The sequence below is a fragment of the Littorina saxatilis genome, linkage group LG2 (assembly GCF_037325665.1).
Source record: "Littorina saxatilis isolate snail1 linkage group LG2, US_GU_Lsax_2.0, whole genome shotgun sequence".
NCBI classification, from domain to species: Eukaryota; Metazoa; Mollusca; class Gastropoda; order Littorinimorpha; family Littorinidae; genus Littorina; species Littorina saxatilis.
The window spans coordinates 1630508-1643657 of NC_090246.1; the positions used below are offsets into that span (position 1 = coordinate 1630508).

The 13150-nt window shown below is 45.0% G+C and overlaps 2 protein-coding genes across 4 annotated transcripts in view; one reads left to right on the top strand and one right to left on the bottom strand.

Moving 5' to 3' along the window:
* LOC138957663 (unconventional myosin-XV-like) overlaps positions 1-12792 on the bottom strand; it is a 225759-nt gene extending 212967 nt beyond the window's left edge. For all 3 annotated transcript variants that reach the window (XM_070328742.1, XM_070328746.1, XM_070328738.1), the window contains exon 1: positions 12463-12792. The gene's annotated coding sequence lies outside the window, so the exon portion shown is untranslated. The remainder of the gene's footprint in view (positions 1-12462) is intronic.
* On the top strand, positions 3143-3928 carry LOC138960461 (collagen alpha-2(VI) chain-like). The gene has a single exon (XM_070332370.1). The coding sequence runs from the start codon at positions 3143-3145 to the stop codon at positions 3926-3928; it is 786 nt and encodes a 261-aa protein (XP_070188471.1).
* Positions 12793-13150: the final 358 nt, after the last annotated feature.

Below are 13150 nucleotides of genomic sequence, written 5' to 3' on the forward strand. Positions count from 1 at the left end.
CCTAAGCATACGTAACACCACACTCCCTCTGGAAAAGAGATGCATCTCTTGTTTTATAAAAGTTTTTTCGCATTTTTTTCATTGTATATATGTACTCTTTTATCCCAATGCAGGGAAATTCGGGTCGCTTTCTCCCAGTGGAAAGCTAGCAGCAACAAGAGTCGCGCTACCCACGTGTCTGCGTGAGGCTAGGTGTAATCAGCAACCTGCACTCATGGCAGAATGACCGAGGTCTTTTACGTGCCACTGTGGTGACACGGGGGTGGGACATGGATACCGTCTCTGAGTCTGCACATAAAGTTGACACGTGTCCGTCCCTGCCGGGATTTGAACCTGATCCAGAGACGAGTTGCCCAGAGCGGTTCGCCACGGGTCGCTCGCAGTGCGAATGACAAAAAGCTGTTTCTTGGGGCAGTGCATGAAAGCGCTCGCGAAGCACTCGGCGAGCAGCTTTTAGGTTTTTGCTCGCCCACCGCCCGCCGCGTTATCCAAGATGGCGGCGGTGTTTATACTGCGATGCCGTGTAGCGTGTTTCGATCTTCTCGGCGTGGTTTTCGACGTGACCCGAGGGATCCACCGCTTTTCAAGGTTCAGGGACTACCCCAGCTAAATTTCCCATCCTAACTACATTCTCTGTGACGATTTCATTGACCGAATCGTCTACTAGTTTAAGAAGTACAACTTTTTTTTTTATATCTCGCAGCAATCGTGCTTTCTTCGTCGCCATCGTGAAGCGATTTGCCTCGTTGTGAGCCCATTGCATAGACCAATCCAGAGCGACTTTTTTCTGAGCGGGCTAGTGTGATTCTGAGCAACGCATGGCAGTCCAGTGCTCTAGCAACTGCCCCCGGGTAGCTCAGCTATCATTGCCAAACAGCTACTGCATAAAGCCAAGTTCATTCTTGTGGCTTTTTCACGGAAATGAATTAGTTAAAAACATCCAACTGTGCGGAGAAAGCATGCAGCCGTGCAGTCAGGCTGTTGATTTCTCGCTATGTGTACAAGTGGGGGGATGGTCTCATGTGAGATGGTGAACCGAATTGTTTACACGAGACAGGGGCGGATCCAGGGGGGGTTTCCGGGGTTTCCGGACCCCCCCCCCCCCCCCTAGCCTAAAAAAAAATGAAAATAAAGAAAAACTGATGCTCAGATGGCACCAGATTGCTCCATTTTCCTTGATTCGTCATCAAAATTTTCCCTAAAAGAAGTTTGGACCCCCCCCCCCCCCTTGAAAAAGATGTGATCCGCCCCTGCGAGAAGGACACACTTTACCAATCCCAATCGGGTTTGAGTGGGTTTACATTGACCAAGGTATAACTATAAATACGAGGAAAAGGTCAAAGACAGACAACGTTCAGGGACGCTCACACCGACCGTCATTTTTTTTCATATTCTGTCTGTTTGCACTAGGTAACTGTACCTGTATAGATTTCTTGCAAGCGCAGTCAGGTCCTTTATGCGAAGCAAACATACTGCATACACCTTTCACAATCATTTCGTTGGCAGGCGTTTCAAACTTTGAACTGGTTAAAAACAGGCCCGCTTTTTTGCGATGACTTGACCGTGCACACTCTCTGCGCATGACTGCTTTTCGGAACGAAAGAGCGTTGCAATCACAACATTTGAAGGTTTAGATTATTGCTCTTTTAGGCAGAGGGATGTTTAAAAAGCCAATTTTAACTTTAAATTATTTTTAGCGGTGCCAATGCCTAAGCTCGATAAAAAAGAAAGTGAAAGTTGACAGGGTAAGGGGAAGTGATGAAGGGGGGGGAGGGTGAATATTACTGTGCAGACAGAAATGTGGGTGTAGGCAGTGAAAGTAAAGAAATTGGGAGGGGCACTAGCCCGCCCGCTCGCTCTCGCTCTCTCTCTCTCTCTCTCTCTCTCTCTCTCTCTCTCTCTCTCTCTCTCTCTCTCTCTCTCTCTCTCTCTCTCTCTCTCTCTCTCTCTCTCAAGGACAGATTGTAAGACTAGGCAATGCCTAAAATCTCCATCCTTCTGTAATAAAGTTTAATCAATCAATCAATCAATCTCTCTCGCTCTCTCTCTCTCTCTCTCTCTCTCTCTCTCAACATCGGTCTAACATACTAATCTTGGTAGTTACTTGAGAGAGTGGTATACATTTCCTACTGAGGCCGGTGTTCCAGAAATAAAAGTGTTTTGAAGTGTGTATTGCCCAACAACGTCTGCAACACTAATATTAATTTTCATCATAGTTTGAAGTTGAAATCTTGAGCAATCTTGAAACCTACACTGAAGTCCTCAAGTGGGTTTAGCAAAAGTATGTTTTCAGCAGTTATCAAATGTTTGAAGAACCCCCAACACTGTCAAACCTAAACACCCCGACCCCCCCCCCCCCCCCTCCATGCAACACACACGTCAAAGGGATGAATCTGTTTGGTACATATCTGTCTCATATCGCGGCACAGAAGGAATGCGGGTATGGTGTTTATCAATGGGAAGAACAAATGGGTCAGGTTTCATGGGCTCGCGGTGGATTGGATTGGATTGGATTGGATAAGATTTACAGTCCAGTGAGGTTACCCTCATGGAAATTCGGGCTGCTTTCTCCCCGGGGAAAGCGAGCTGCCATACATACGGCGCTACCCATATTTTTTTTTTTCCTGCATGCGTGTATTCATGTTTCCTGAGACTTAATGCCGTGTGAGATGGAATTTTTTTTTTTTTAACTTTATTCCAAGTCCCACGGGTATTTGATGGACATTTTTTATCTATGCCTATACAATTTTGCCAGGAAAGAACCTTTTGTCAATCGTGGGATCTTTAACGTGCACACCCCAATGTAGTGTACACGAAGGGACCTCGGTTTTTTGTCTCATCCGAAAGACTAGCACTTGAACCCACCACCTAGGTTAGGAAAGGGGGGAGAAAATTGCGGCCTGACCCAGGCCTGAACACGCAACCTCTCGCTTCCGAGCGCAAGTGCGTTACCACTCGGCCACCCAGTCCCAGTCACACTGACTGACAGTCGAAACACCGCTTTCTAACCCGACTGCTGTTGACCGAACGCGGTAACGTGCTGGGGGAGGGTAGCTCTGTAATCGAGCAACTCTCTTTGCATGGAGAAACAGTCGGCCGACTGAAATCTTTTTCATGAAACCCGATTTTGACGGATAACTGAATGCAGCATTACACTCGTCCAACTGCAGATGACCGACTGTGTAGCTGGCCCGTGAAACCTGCCCCAGAAGGGAGACCAAGGGAGACCAAGGGGGACCAAGGGGAACCAAGGGAGACCAAGGGAGACCAAGGGGGACCAAGGGAGACCAAGGGAGACCAAGGGGGACCAAGGGGGACCAAGGGAGACCAAGGGAGACCAAGGGAGACCAAGGGAGACCAAGGGGGACCAAGGGGGAGCAAGGGAGACCACGGGGGACCAAGGGAGACCAAGGGGGACCAAGGGAGACCAAGGGAGACCAAGGGAGACCAAGGGGGACCAAGGGAGACCAAGGGGGAGCAAGGGAGACCAAGGGGGACCAAGGGAGACCAAGGGAGACCAAAGGAGACCAAGGGGGACCACGGGAGACCAAGGGAGACCAAGGGGGACCAAGGGAGACCAAGGGAGACCAAGGGAGACCAAGGGGGACCAAGGGAGACCAAGGGAGACCAAGGGAGACCAAGGGGGCCCAAGGGAGACCACGGGGGACCAAGGGAGACCAAGGAGGACCAAGGAGGACCAAGGGGGACCACGGGGGACCAAGGGGGACCAAGAGAGACCAAGGGGGACCAAGGGAGACCAAGGTGGGCCAAGGGGGACCAAAGGAGACCAAGGGAGACCAAGGGGGACCACGGGATACCAAGGGAGACCAAGGGAGACCAAGGGGGACCACGGGAGACCAAGGGAGACCAAGGGAGACCAAGGGGGACCAAGGAAGACCTAGCAATTAAAACTCTGCACTCAACGTGACTGACTCCACACAAAAAGACTGAACACGCAAGAATACTAATGTCAACATTCGTTTCCAAACGCTTGGCCACAACAACGCTTTGCATAGCTCTGCGTGGTGTACCAAGCGTGTAGCATTGTTGACGAATATTTCATAACGTCTTGCAAATACATGTGACCTTAATCCAGCCGTATTAAAGGTAACGTATACAGGCGGTTTGCGCAAGCGCAGGAAGGCATGAATCAAGGTTACCCAATCCGTATGGCGCCACCCGACAGTAAAACAGAGGCGGTTAAGGGGAGAACGATGGAATACAGAGTACGAAATCGAGACAAAGAAGACATCATTTTGTTCGTCTTAGATTGGCGATTTAAAATCTCCGATTTGATTACTCTAGTTCGTCTCCGGGTGACTATTCCGGCCGTGGAGACCAGAACGGTTGTTACACCGGCAGTCTGAGAGCAAAAAAGGAACGTCATCGTGGTCTCGTTTCCGTAGCGAGATTTCGTTCTCCCCGCAATCTGTGTAATAGCACACTGCACATACACGACGTGTCTGCATAATTCACGTTAAACGGAATAATGTATAGATTGCAGTATGGCGATAATGTACACAACTAGGCTACTCATAAGGAAATTTTTCTTCGGCCTGCGGTCTGGTGTACGTGCACCAATAGAATTTGCAGCCATAAGTGCAAGTTGTTGTGCTGTTTGCAGTGAATCTCAATCTAAATGATATCAACAGAACCTAAGTTCCTTATTTTCAAATGCAGTATGACATTCATATAAAATAAGTACATGAATAAAAATAAAACAAACACGAAATTTGAACATTTACTTTGGTCAAATTTAAGTGCACACACACTCACACACACACACACACCCACACCCACACACACACACACACACACACACACACACACACACTCACACACACACAAATACACACACAAACACACACACACTCACACACACACACACACACACAAACACACACAAACACACACACACTCACACACACACACAAACCAAGACATCCCATAACCTGCTTCTGTATCTCTGCCAGAGGCTCGGGAATCCCCGAAAATGGTCCCCAGGGAAATGTGACTCGGAAGCGTGTATACACCCGTCCCCGCCCCAACAGTTCAGCCCCTTTCTCTTCAGTTCTGTGAGCAAGGGCGGTAACAGTTTGGACAGAATGAAAACAGTACTTTTTTAGGCAGTTAATCCTGCAAACTACTATTGAACGTATGCTGAGTTTCGACAACACCCTGGCGTTATGAGGCAATAGGCTACGACACAGACAAGGCACTCTGACTCACAACACTGTCGCGGCGACTCGCATACACATGCACACACAATCTGAAGTTCATTCGCATGTCCCTAAACACAATGGGGGATGGGACGTAAAAATCGTGCAGCCGCACAATCCCAGGCGTGTCCGCAACATCGCCCACTGTTTTACATTGACACCAACGACGACAAGCCACTAAATACCTCATCTCCCCACCCCCCACCCCTCCCCTTCTTTCACAACGTTGCCCTTCTCTTGTATCTCCCCTCCCCCCTACTTTCTCATTTCCCTCCCCCCCTCTCTGCTTTCTCAACCTGAATCTGTCACCCGCTTCAACCCTTATTCTTGCGTTGTGACCCTGTCGCCACAGTTGACTGACTTCTAAACCGACTTGTAAGCTTTGCCTGCATACCTGTCCCCCCTGTTCGCTGTCGCATGATACACGTACAGGTGCATGTCTACTGTCAAACAAAGGCTAGATTCCAGTACAGGCCTAGGTGTTCATATGTATACATGTATATTCAGCCAAACAAATCTCTCGTCAACCTGCTAACTTACAGCAGAACTCATGACAAACAAACCTGTATTTCCAACGCTCTGAATAGAGACAACCACAAAGAATGAGAATCAAACAAATGTCTAGTCAACTGGCTTGGTCAAAACGAAACTCGTCGCAAGCAAGCAAGCAAGCAAGCAAACAAACACACTTTTAATTTCTACGCTCTGATTATAGACTACCACAAACAGCAGGGGCGGGTTAGGGGGGGGGGGGGGGTTACAAGGGTTCCGGAACCCCCCCGGCTGTCCAAAAAAAAGATTTAATACTAACTTTAAAAGAAATAATGAGTGGCTGCTGACACCAGTTGATCATGTTTAAAATCAAGGATAAGCCATAAATTGTTCATAAAATAGCTAAATCTCTTCAGCTTCTGGGGGGCGAAGACCCCCAGATCCCCCCAACGGGGCCTTGCCCATGTACCCCACAAGCATTTTCAGAGTCAGATTCTATCTCACTTGGTTATCATTGTTTTGTAATTTCAACGCTATAAACGTCGCACAAACTGCATAGTATAGCAATCCTCTCAGATTTTCTTGTGCCCTGGGTTGAAAAGTACAACATTTCCACGAGGCTTACACCGATTTTCCCACTGCATCGACGTCCGAGTAATGATCTGAATAGCATGGTACAGTGTTTCTGTGTACATTGTAGTTATCGTATAGTAAAGCGGAATACACCCCCAACCCCACCCCCATCCTTTTAAGATTAAATTTATTTTTTTTAGAAAACAGAGAAACTGGCAATCTGAAAAAGAAAGTCTTAGAAAAAGGAGGAGAGGGGGGTTTAGAGCTTCTTTCTTTCTTTATTTGGTGTTTAACGTCGTTTTCAACCGTTCAAGGTTATATCGCGACGGGGAAAGGGGGGAGATGGGATAGAGCCACTTGTCAATTGTTTCTTGTTCACAAAAGCACTAATCAAAAATTTGCTCCAGGGGCTTGCAACGTAGTACAATATATGACCTTACTGGGAGAATGCAAGTTTCCAGTACAAAGGACTTAACATTTCTTACATACTGCTTGACTAAAATCTTTACAAACATTGACTATATTCTATACAAGAAACACTTAACAAGGGTAAAAGGAGAAACAGAATCCGTTAGTCGCCTCTTACGACATGCTGGGGAGCATCGGGTAAATTCTTTCTCGTCCCAACCAATATATATGGGACTCCCCCCAAACCCGCGGGGGGTAGGCTTAGAGCGTCAAAACGGTAGTTACAGGTATAAACTTATACAAGGGGAGAGGGGGTTGGAGCGCACTATTTACATCATAGCCGGAACCCGAATAATAACAAGAACAAGAAGGGGTAGATAACTGTCACACAGTCAGTGAAGTACTCCTGAAATCTTAATCGTTACTAACACTCAGACCTACTCTCTTTGTCAAGCAGCTCGGCTTTCAAACCAGTTACAGTGTTAAACTAAACTTAGCAAAGACATTATTGCGACAAATTTCGCTCCCCAATTAAACCAATAATTCCAGTGTCATTTTATTCAAACTTTCTATGCCATTTAAGGGCGTCCTCTTGACTACCTGACACACCTTTTGGAATAAATTCTTTTACATGGATCACGTGGCCGCCGCTAAAATATAAGGGTACCCCCAAAATCGACCGGACAAAAACGGAAGGGACCAATTAAAAATCGACAAAAAAACCATAAGGCCAAAAAAAATTAGTCTGTTTACGGTAACATAGGCAAACAAAAAATAGGGTGGGTAGGTCGGGATTTTTTTTCTCCAAAAAACCATATTTTTAAGTTATTTTGCCAAAAAACAACGATTTTGTTTTCTCCCCCAAATGCCAAAAAAAAAAATCAAGGGTCGCGCGAAAAAATAGGGTCGGTCGGGATACCGTAAACAGACTATTTTTGGGGGGCCTAACAGGCAAACCTTGGCATTTTTTACATACTGTCAAATTAATGATCTACCCAGAACGGGTTGTTTTGCTTTGCTTGCTGACGTATTCCGTGTGTTACGTCATTCCCACTGATGCTGGTGTCGATCGTATGAGCGGTAAAAAAAACAAACCCACACACAATAATTGTTTTGCTACGTTTAGTATACTATATTAACTACCCAGACTTGTGAAACCACCCACTGTGCTTTTCACCAGCAGCGCAGACAAGAAGAAATGACAGCTTTCAACCCCGTGCCTTTTTCCCAGGCTCTTAAGCGTGAAGGATACAGGTGAAATCATGTACACAAAGTGTGAAGACTACAGGTGAAATCATACGTACACAAAATGCCCTTTCCACCCCTGTTCTCTTCATCAAAATTGTGCGGGACGCTCAAACCGGATTTTTTCTTTTTTCCTTTCGTCTGCTTCGTTCTAATTGCTTCTATTTTGGTTATAGGTATTAGCTTACTTTCTTTCGTTCCTGTTCTCTGGGAGGGAGAAAGGGGGGGGGGGGGGGGAGGTCTCTTGGAGACGGAAATCTTGGCTCGTTCGTGACGCTATGACAACGGTTGTTGACAGTCTTATTATTGAGAAAAATGACATCAAATTATTAGTGTTCAAAGAAAATAATCAATCAAAGTATGTACGAAGTACATGTATGCAGAGGAAAGGAGGCTACGCCTTCTAAATCGGAAGAATAAGAAAAAAATGTCTTCGCAATTTACCGATTCATTTCAATTACATGGATAAAAGGCTGAAAGATTTGAACCAACGATCATCGTTCGGTCAGTAAATTGATCGTGACAGAGCTCTAAAGTGCTATTGAAAAGAAAGCTAGCAATTATTTTTTCTCTTTTGACTTTCACTGCAGATATGACGTTCTGTCTCAGACGGTCAGACGGTTGATGAAAAAAGGTTAATCGTGAATGACGGATTAAATGATTCCAAATCAGGCATTGAACATTGAACGTAGGGTCATTCACCTGTTTCCTTGAGTGATATATGTATAGGTTACAACACGAGTGGTTTTTTATATGGCTTGTATTTCAGTCAAGACCCAGCGGATGAATATCATCGGGAGACACGAGCCTTTGGCGAGTGGCTCTCGATTGATATTCCCGCTGGGTCTTGACTGAAATACAAGCCATATAAAAAACCACGAGTGTTGTAATCTGTATATCCCATTCTACCATCAAACACAAAGTGTAGACTACTAGCGGCACTTTTGCGATCTGTGGAGTGTGAAACAGTGTTTTCAGCGAGACATGGCCTTTTTGCAACCTTAAACTAAGTGACCGTCGCTGAAAAAATAAAACGAATGAGTGCATCTATAAGTACGCGGTAACACTACTTTCAGACCGTTTAAAAGCGTTAAGTAAAGGTTCATAAGTTGCAAGAAAGTAATGAAGTCGTATAGAAATCCATTTAGTTGAAGCGCACAATTCTTTTGCGTTTCAGGTCAGCGGAACGGGGAAACCGGTTTGGCCCCCATTTGGCTTACTCGACTCGATTCAGAATCGATTCCACGTTGTTTTTTTCGAACGCATTATTATACAATTAGTCTTATTGACAGAGAAGCAAATTTTAGGGAACACATATGTAGATTTAACCATTTGCTCCCTATTTGAAATGTATCTACATGATAAACTGTTTTGCGAGTGTGTTTGCATGAACCTAAACTGGTATTGATGCGATGAAAACAGGACCCAAGTCTGTCACCGCCGCTTGATTGCATTTTGAAAGAATATGACTGGATTACGGAAAAATACACACATGTTAAGTTCTTAGATACCTTCATCGCCAATGTGGACTTACTGCAGAGCCAGGCAAAAGAGTAGACTTGCTCGCAAAACACGTGAAACAGCTGATGATAGCGAAGCCCAACCGTGCCAGGTAAGGACGGTCTGACAGATTCTCAAAAGTCGTCTGCTAACGAAGCAAGGGGAGGGTACTCGTGTTTTTGTTTTGGTTCGCTAGCATCTGGTTATCTTGTAAGTTGAATGTTCGTTTTTTCCCACCTGCATTGCTTTCATAATGAAAGAAACGTTTGCTTATTGCATCTCATACATCAGATCAGTTCTGAGATTCATTTTTGCGTGCAACTGATATGGTTTTCTGAGCCGTGCAATACGATTTTGGAACTTCATACAAATGTGTCACATTGTTCGGCGCGAGGTCAAAGGTCGGGAGCAAAGTAGTTCTTCGCCCAAATCGGAATCTGCACTATCATATATTTTTTTGAGTCCATGATGTATTTATTGAGCTATAAAAATACAACATATATACCCATACTGAAGTAACAGAGACAAAGAAGGGAGGTCATGGGATATAGATATATATATATATATATATATATGCATGAGAAATTGCCCAACTGGGTGGGAAACAAGCACTGAGTTAGCGGTTGAAATCTCAAACAAATGTGTGCGTGCGTGCGTGTGCGTGTGTTTGTGTGTGTGTGTCTGTATGTGTGTGTGTGCGTGCGTGCGTGTGTGTGTCCAGAGCAACGCCTAACTGTGGACCAAAACAGTCTTATCATTCCAGATCTGGCTTTTCACGGGTGAACGGACATAAAGAACAAGTCGCGTAAGGCGAAATTACTACATTTAGTCAAGCTGTCGAACTCACGGGATGAAACTGAACGCACTGTATTTTTTCACCAAGACAGGCTTCGTCAATCCCCGCGTGAAGGAAATCGCTCACCTTCCACGTGCAAAACGTGGTGATATTGACACGCCAGATTAGCGCGGTAGCGTATTGTGCTAAGCAGGAAAGCGCGCTTTTCTGTATTCTTGTTAACTTTCTGAGCTTGTTTTGAATACAACCTAACATATCTATATGTTTTTAGAATCAGGAAATCATCACGAATAAGATGACATCATTTTTGGATTGATTTCTTACATTTTAATCGTAAGACTAATTATTCTATTTTCGTTAATTGTGATCACATTTTAAGAGTAAACATGACATATGTATATATTTTTAGATTCAGAATGTGATGAAGAATACGATGCAATCAATTTTAAATCTGTTTGCGAAAAATCGATTTTAATGACAACTTTAATGAGCAAACTCATTAATTAAATTTTAATCCTCCAAGCTGAAATGCAATAACAAAGTCCGGGCTTCGTCGAAGATTACTTGACCAAAATTTCAATCAATTTGGTTGAAAAATGAGAGCGTGATAGTGCCGCCTCAACTTTCACAAAAAGCCGGATATGACGTCATCAAAGACATTTATCAAAAAATGAAAAAAACTCTCTCTCTCTCACACACACACACACACAAACACACACACACACACACGCACACAGTCTCTCTCTCTCTCTCTCTCTCTCTCTTTCTCTCTCTCTCTCTCTTTCTCTCTCATCGTCTCCCTCTCATATCACTGGTTGGTCGTTTACATGGGATAAGACCACCCCCACTTGGTCAAATGCCAAAATTGAACTGCCTGAGTGCTCTCTTGGCACAGTTGAACCTGTTTTGAAGAATTAATTTCTTAGAACTAAAAGTCATGGGTGGCTTTAAAAAAAATAATCATCACAAATGTTCAACTGACAACAGGAAGCAGCCAAAACATTTTATGTTTGATATACATGTGTCAGAGTGGAAGGATGGGTCTTATCCCAAGCGAAAGACTGGTCAGATCTGAGATGGTGAGTCCTGTTTGAACGAAAAGGAGTGAGTCCATATAAAATTCCACATGGAACAGTCTGATGCAAATCTGAGCACATTTATAGGTTCCCCATTTCTAACTTTCTTGAAAATCCGCGACACTAGACTGAAGACACTAGACTGAAGACACTAGACTGAAGACACTAGACTGAAGACACTAGACTGAACGAGGTTTTTCATATGAAGGGATGGGAAGAGAGAATCGGGAGAGGGGGGGGGGGGAGTGGGATGTTGGGCTGGTTATCGAACAAACCGTGTTTTTCACCGAATCCTTACTGAATTTACAAAATGCATCATTCGGAGAACAAAGCCGGAGACTGAGAGAGAGAGAGACTGAGAGAGAGAGAGACGGAGAGAGAGAGAGCGACAGACAGACAGACAGACATTGGCCATATTCCAGCAGCTCTGAGAGACAGAGAGAGACTAGACAGACAGACATACAGACAGACATTGTTGGCTTTATTCCACCAGTTCTACCCAGAACTGACGGGATAATGGGTCTCTCTCAGTCACACCACCATGTACATTGCGGACCGTGGGATCATTTTACAGGTAATCCCGATTTCAACATTGAGGTCATATGAAATGTATCCCGGAAAACTAAACAGAGTGCTGAATTTCACAAATTGCACGCATGCATAGTGTTTCTGCGTCAATTGGGAACCACTAGAATTCCAACCACGGGAAACCGTCACTGGTTTTGCTGCCACGGACTTAGACTAGCCTGAGACTGACACCCGGCTGGAATTTTATGATACAGACTTTCCACGAAACCTTCGTTTCATGTGATTCACGCCTTTTCGCAATTTAATTTTACACGTAAAAATCAATTACTATAGATCTGTCTCTGTCTGTCTATCCGTATCTCTCTCTCTCTCTCTCTCTCTCTCTCTCCTCATAAAGCGAAACAACAGCCGATTGTCTAAAAGTAAAACGCCCGCAACAGCCCGGCACAGCGGCCGTCAGTGTTTCCACGAAAACCAAGGTAACAAAACAGCGCAACAGCTATAACTGAGAGAGCAAAATAATCTGACAGCACTGAGACAACAACAGCGACACACACTGACACAAGCCTTTCTTGAGAGCACGTAACCAGAAACATTCAGGTGACACTCAACTATATATACCTACCTAGTCAGTCTACCGAAAAACACTGACGGTCACAGGTCCGGTGAGGTAAGAAATCCAAGAACACACGAATCACACACAAGGCAGTAACTGAGACAAGTCTATCCTTTCCTGATTCAGTGACACGGTGGTGGTAGTGTTAACCGTCGAAAGGAGCTGCACTGACCGAATGAAGACTGTCTCAATATTTGAAGTGTCAAAACAGTAGCCGGGGTACTGAAAAGGGAAGGATAGACAGACACACCCGGGGTGGGGACCAACTGACGAAAAAGTTCTCTCGCAGAAGTAGGTGCGGGTCCGCGACAACACAGACTCGCTCTTTCAGTCTCAGGTATGACACACACAATACACACACACACACCACACACACGATCATTTCCACTGTCCCGAAACGGCCCAGGCTACGTGCTAAGATAAGAACCGCCCGCTCACAATAGAGAACGAATCTGACCTGCCTGGCGACATAATTTTGTCGTGCGCTACGCATACTGAAACGAGTGTGTGATAAATATTCATGAAGCACCTGCCTAGCGTCTTGATTGGATGATATCGAATGTGCGCGAGTCAGGTACAAGTGGCTGTGTTACACTGCCGCGATACTGGTTTCCCATTGAAGTCTTGCAGTGTTTTGGTTGACATTCATTGCTGGAACCACCTGGCTCAAAACTGTCTCGGCTTTTCCGCTAATCGA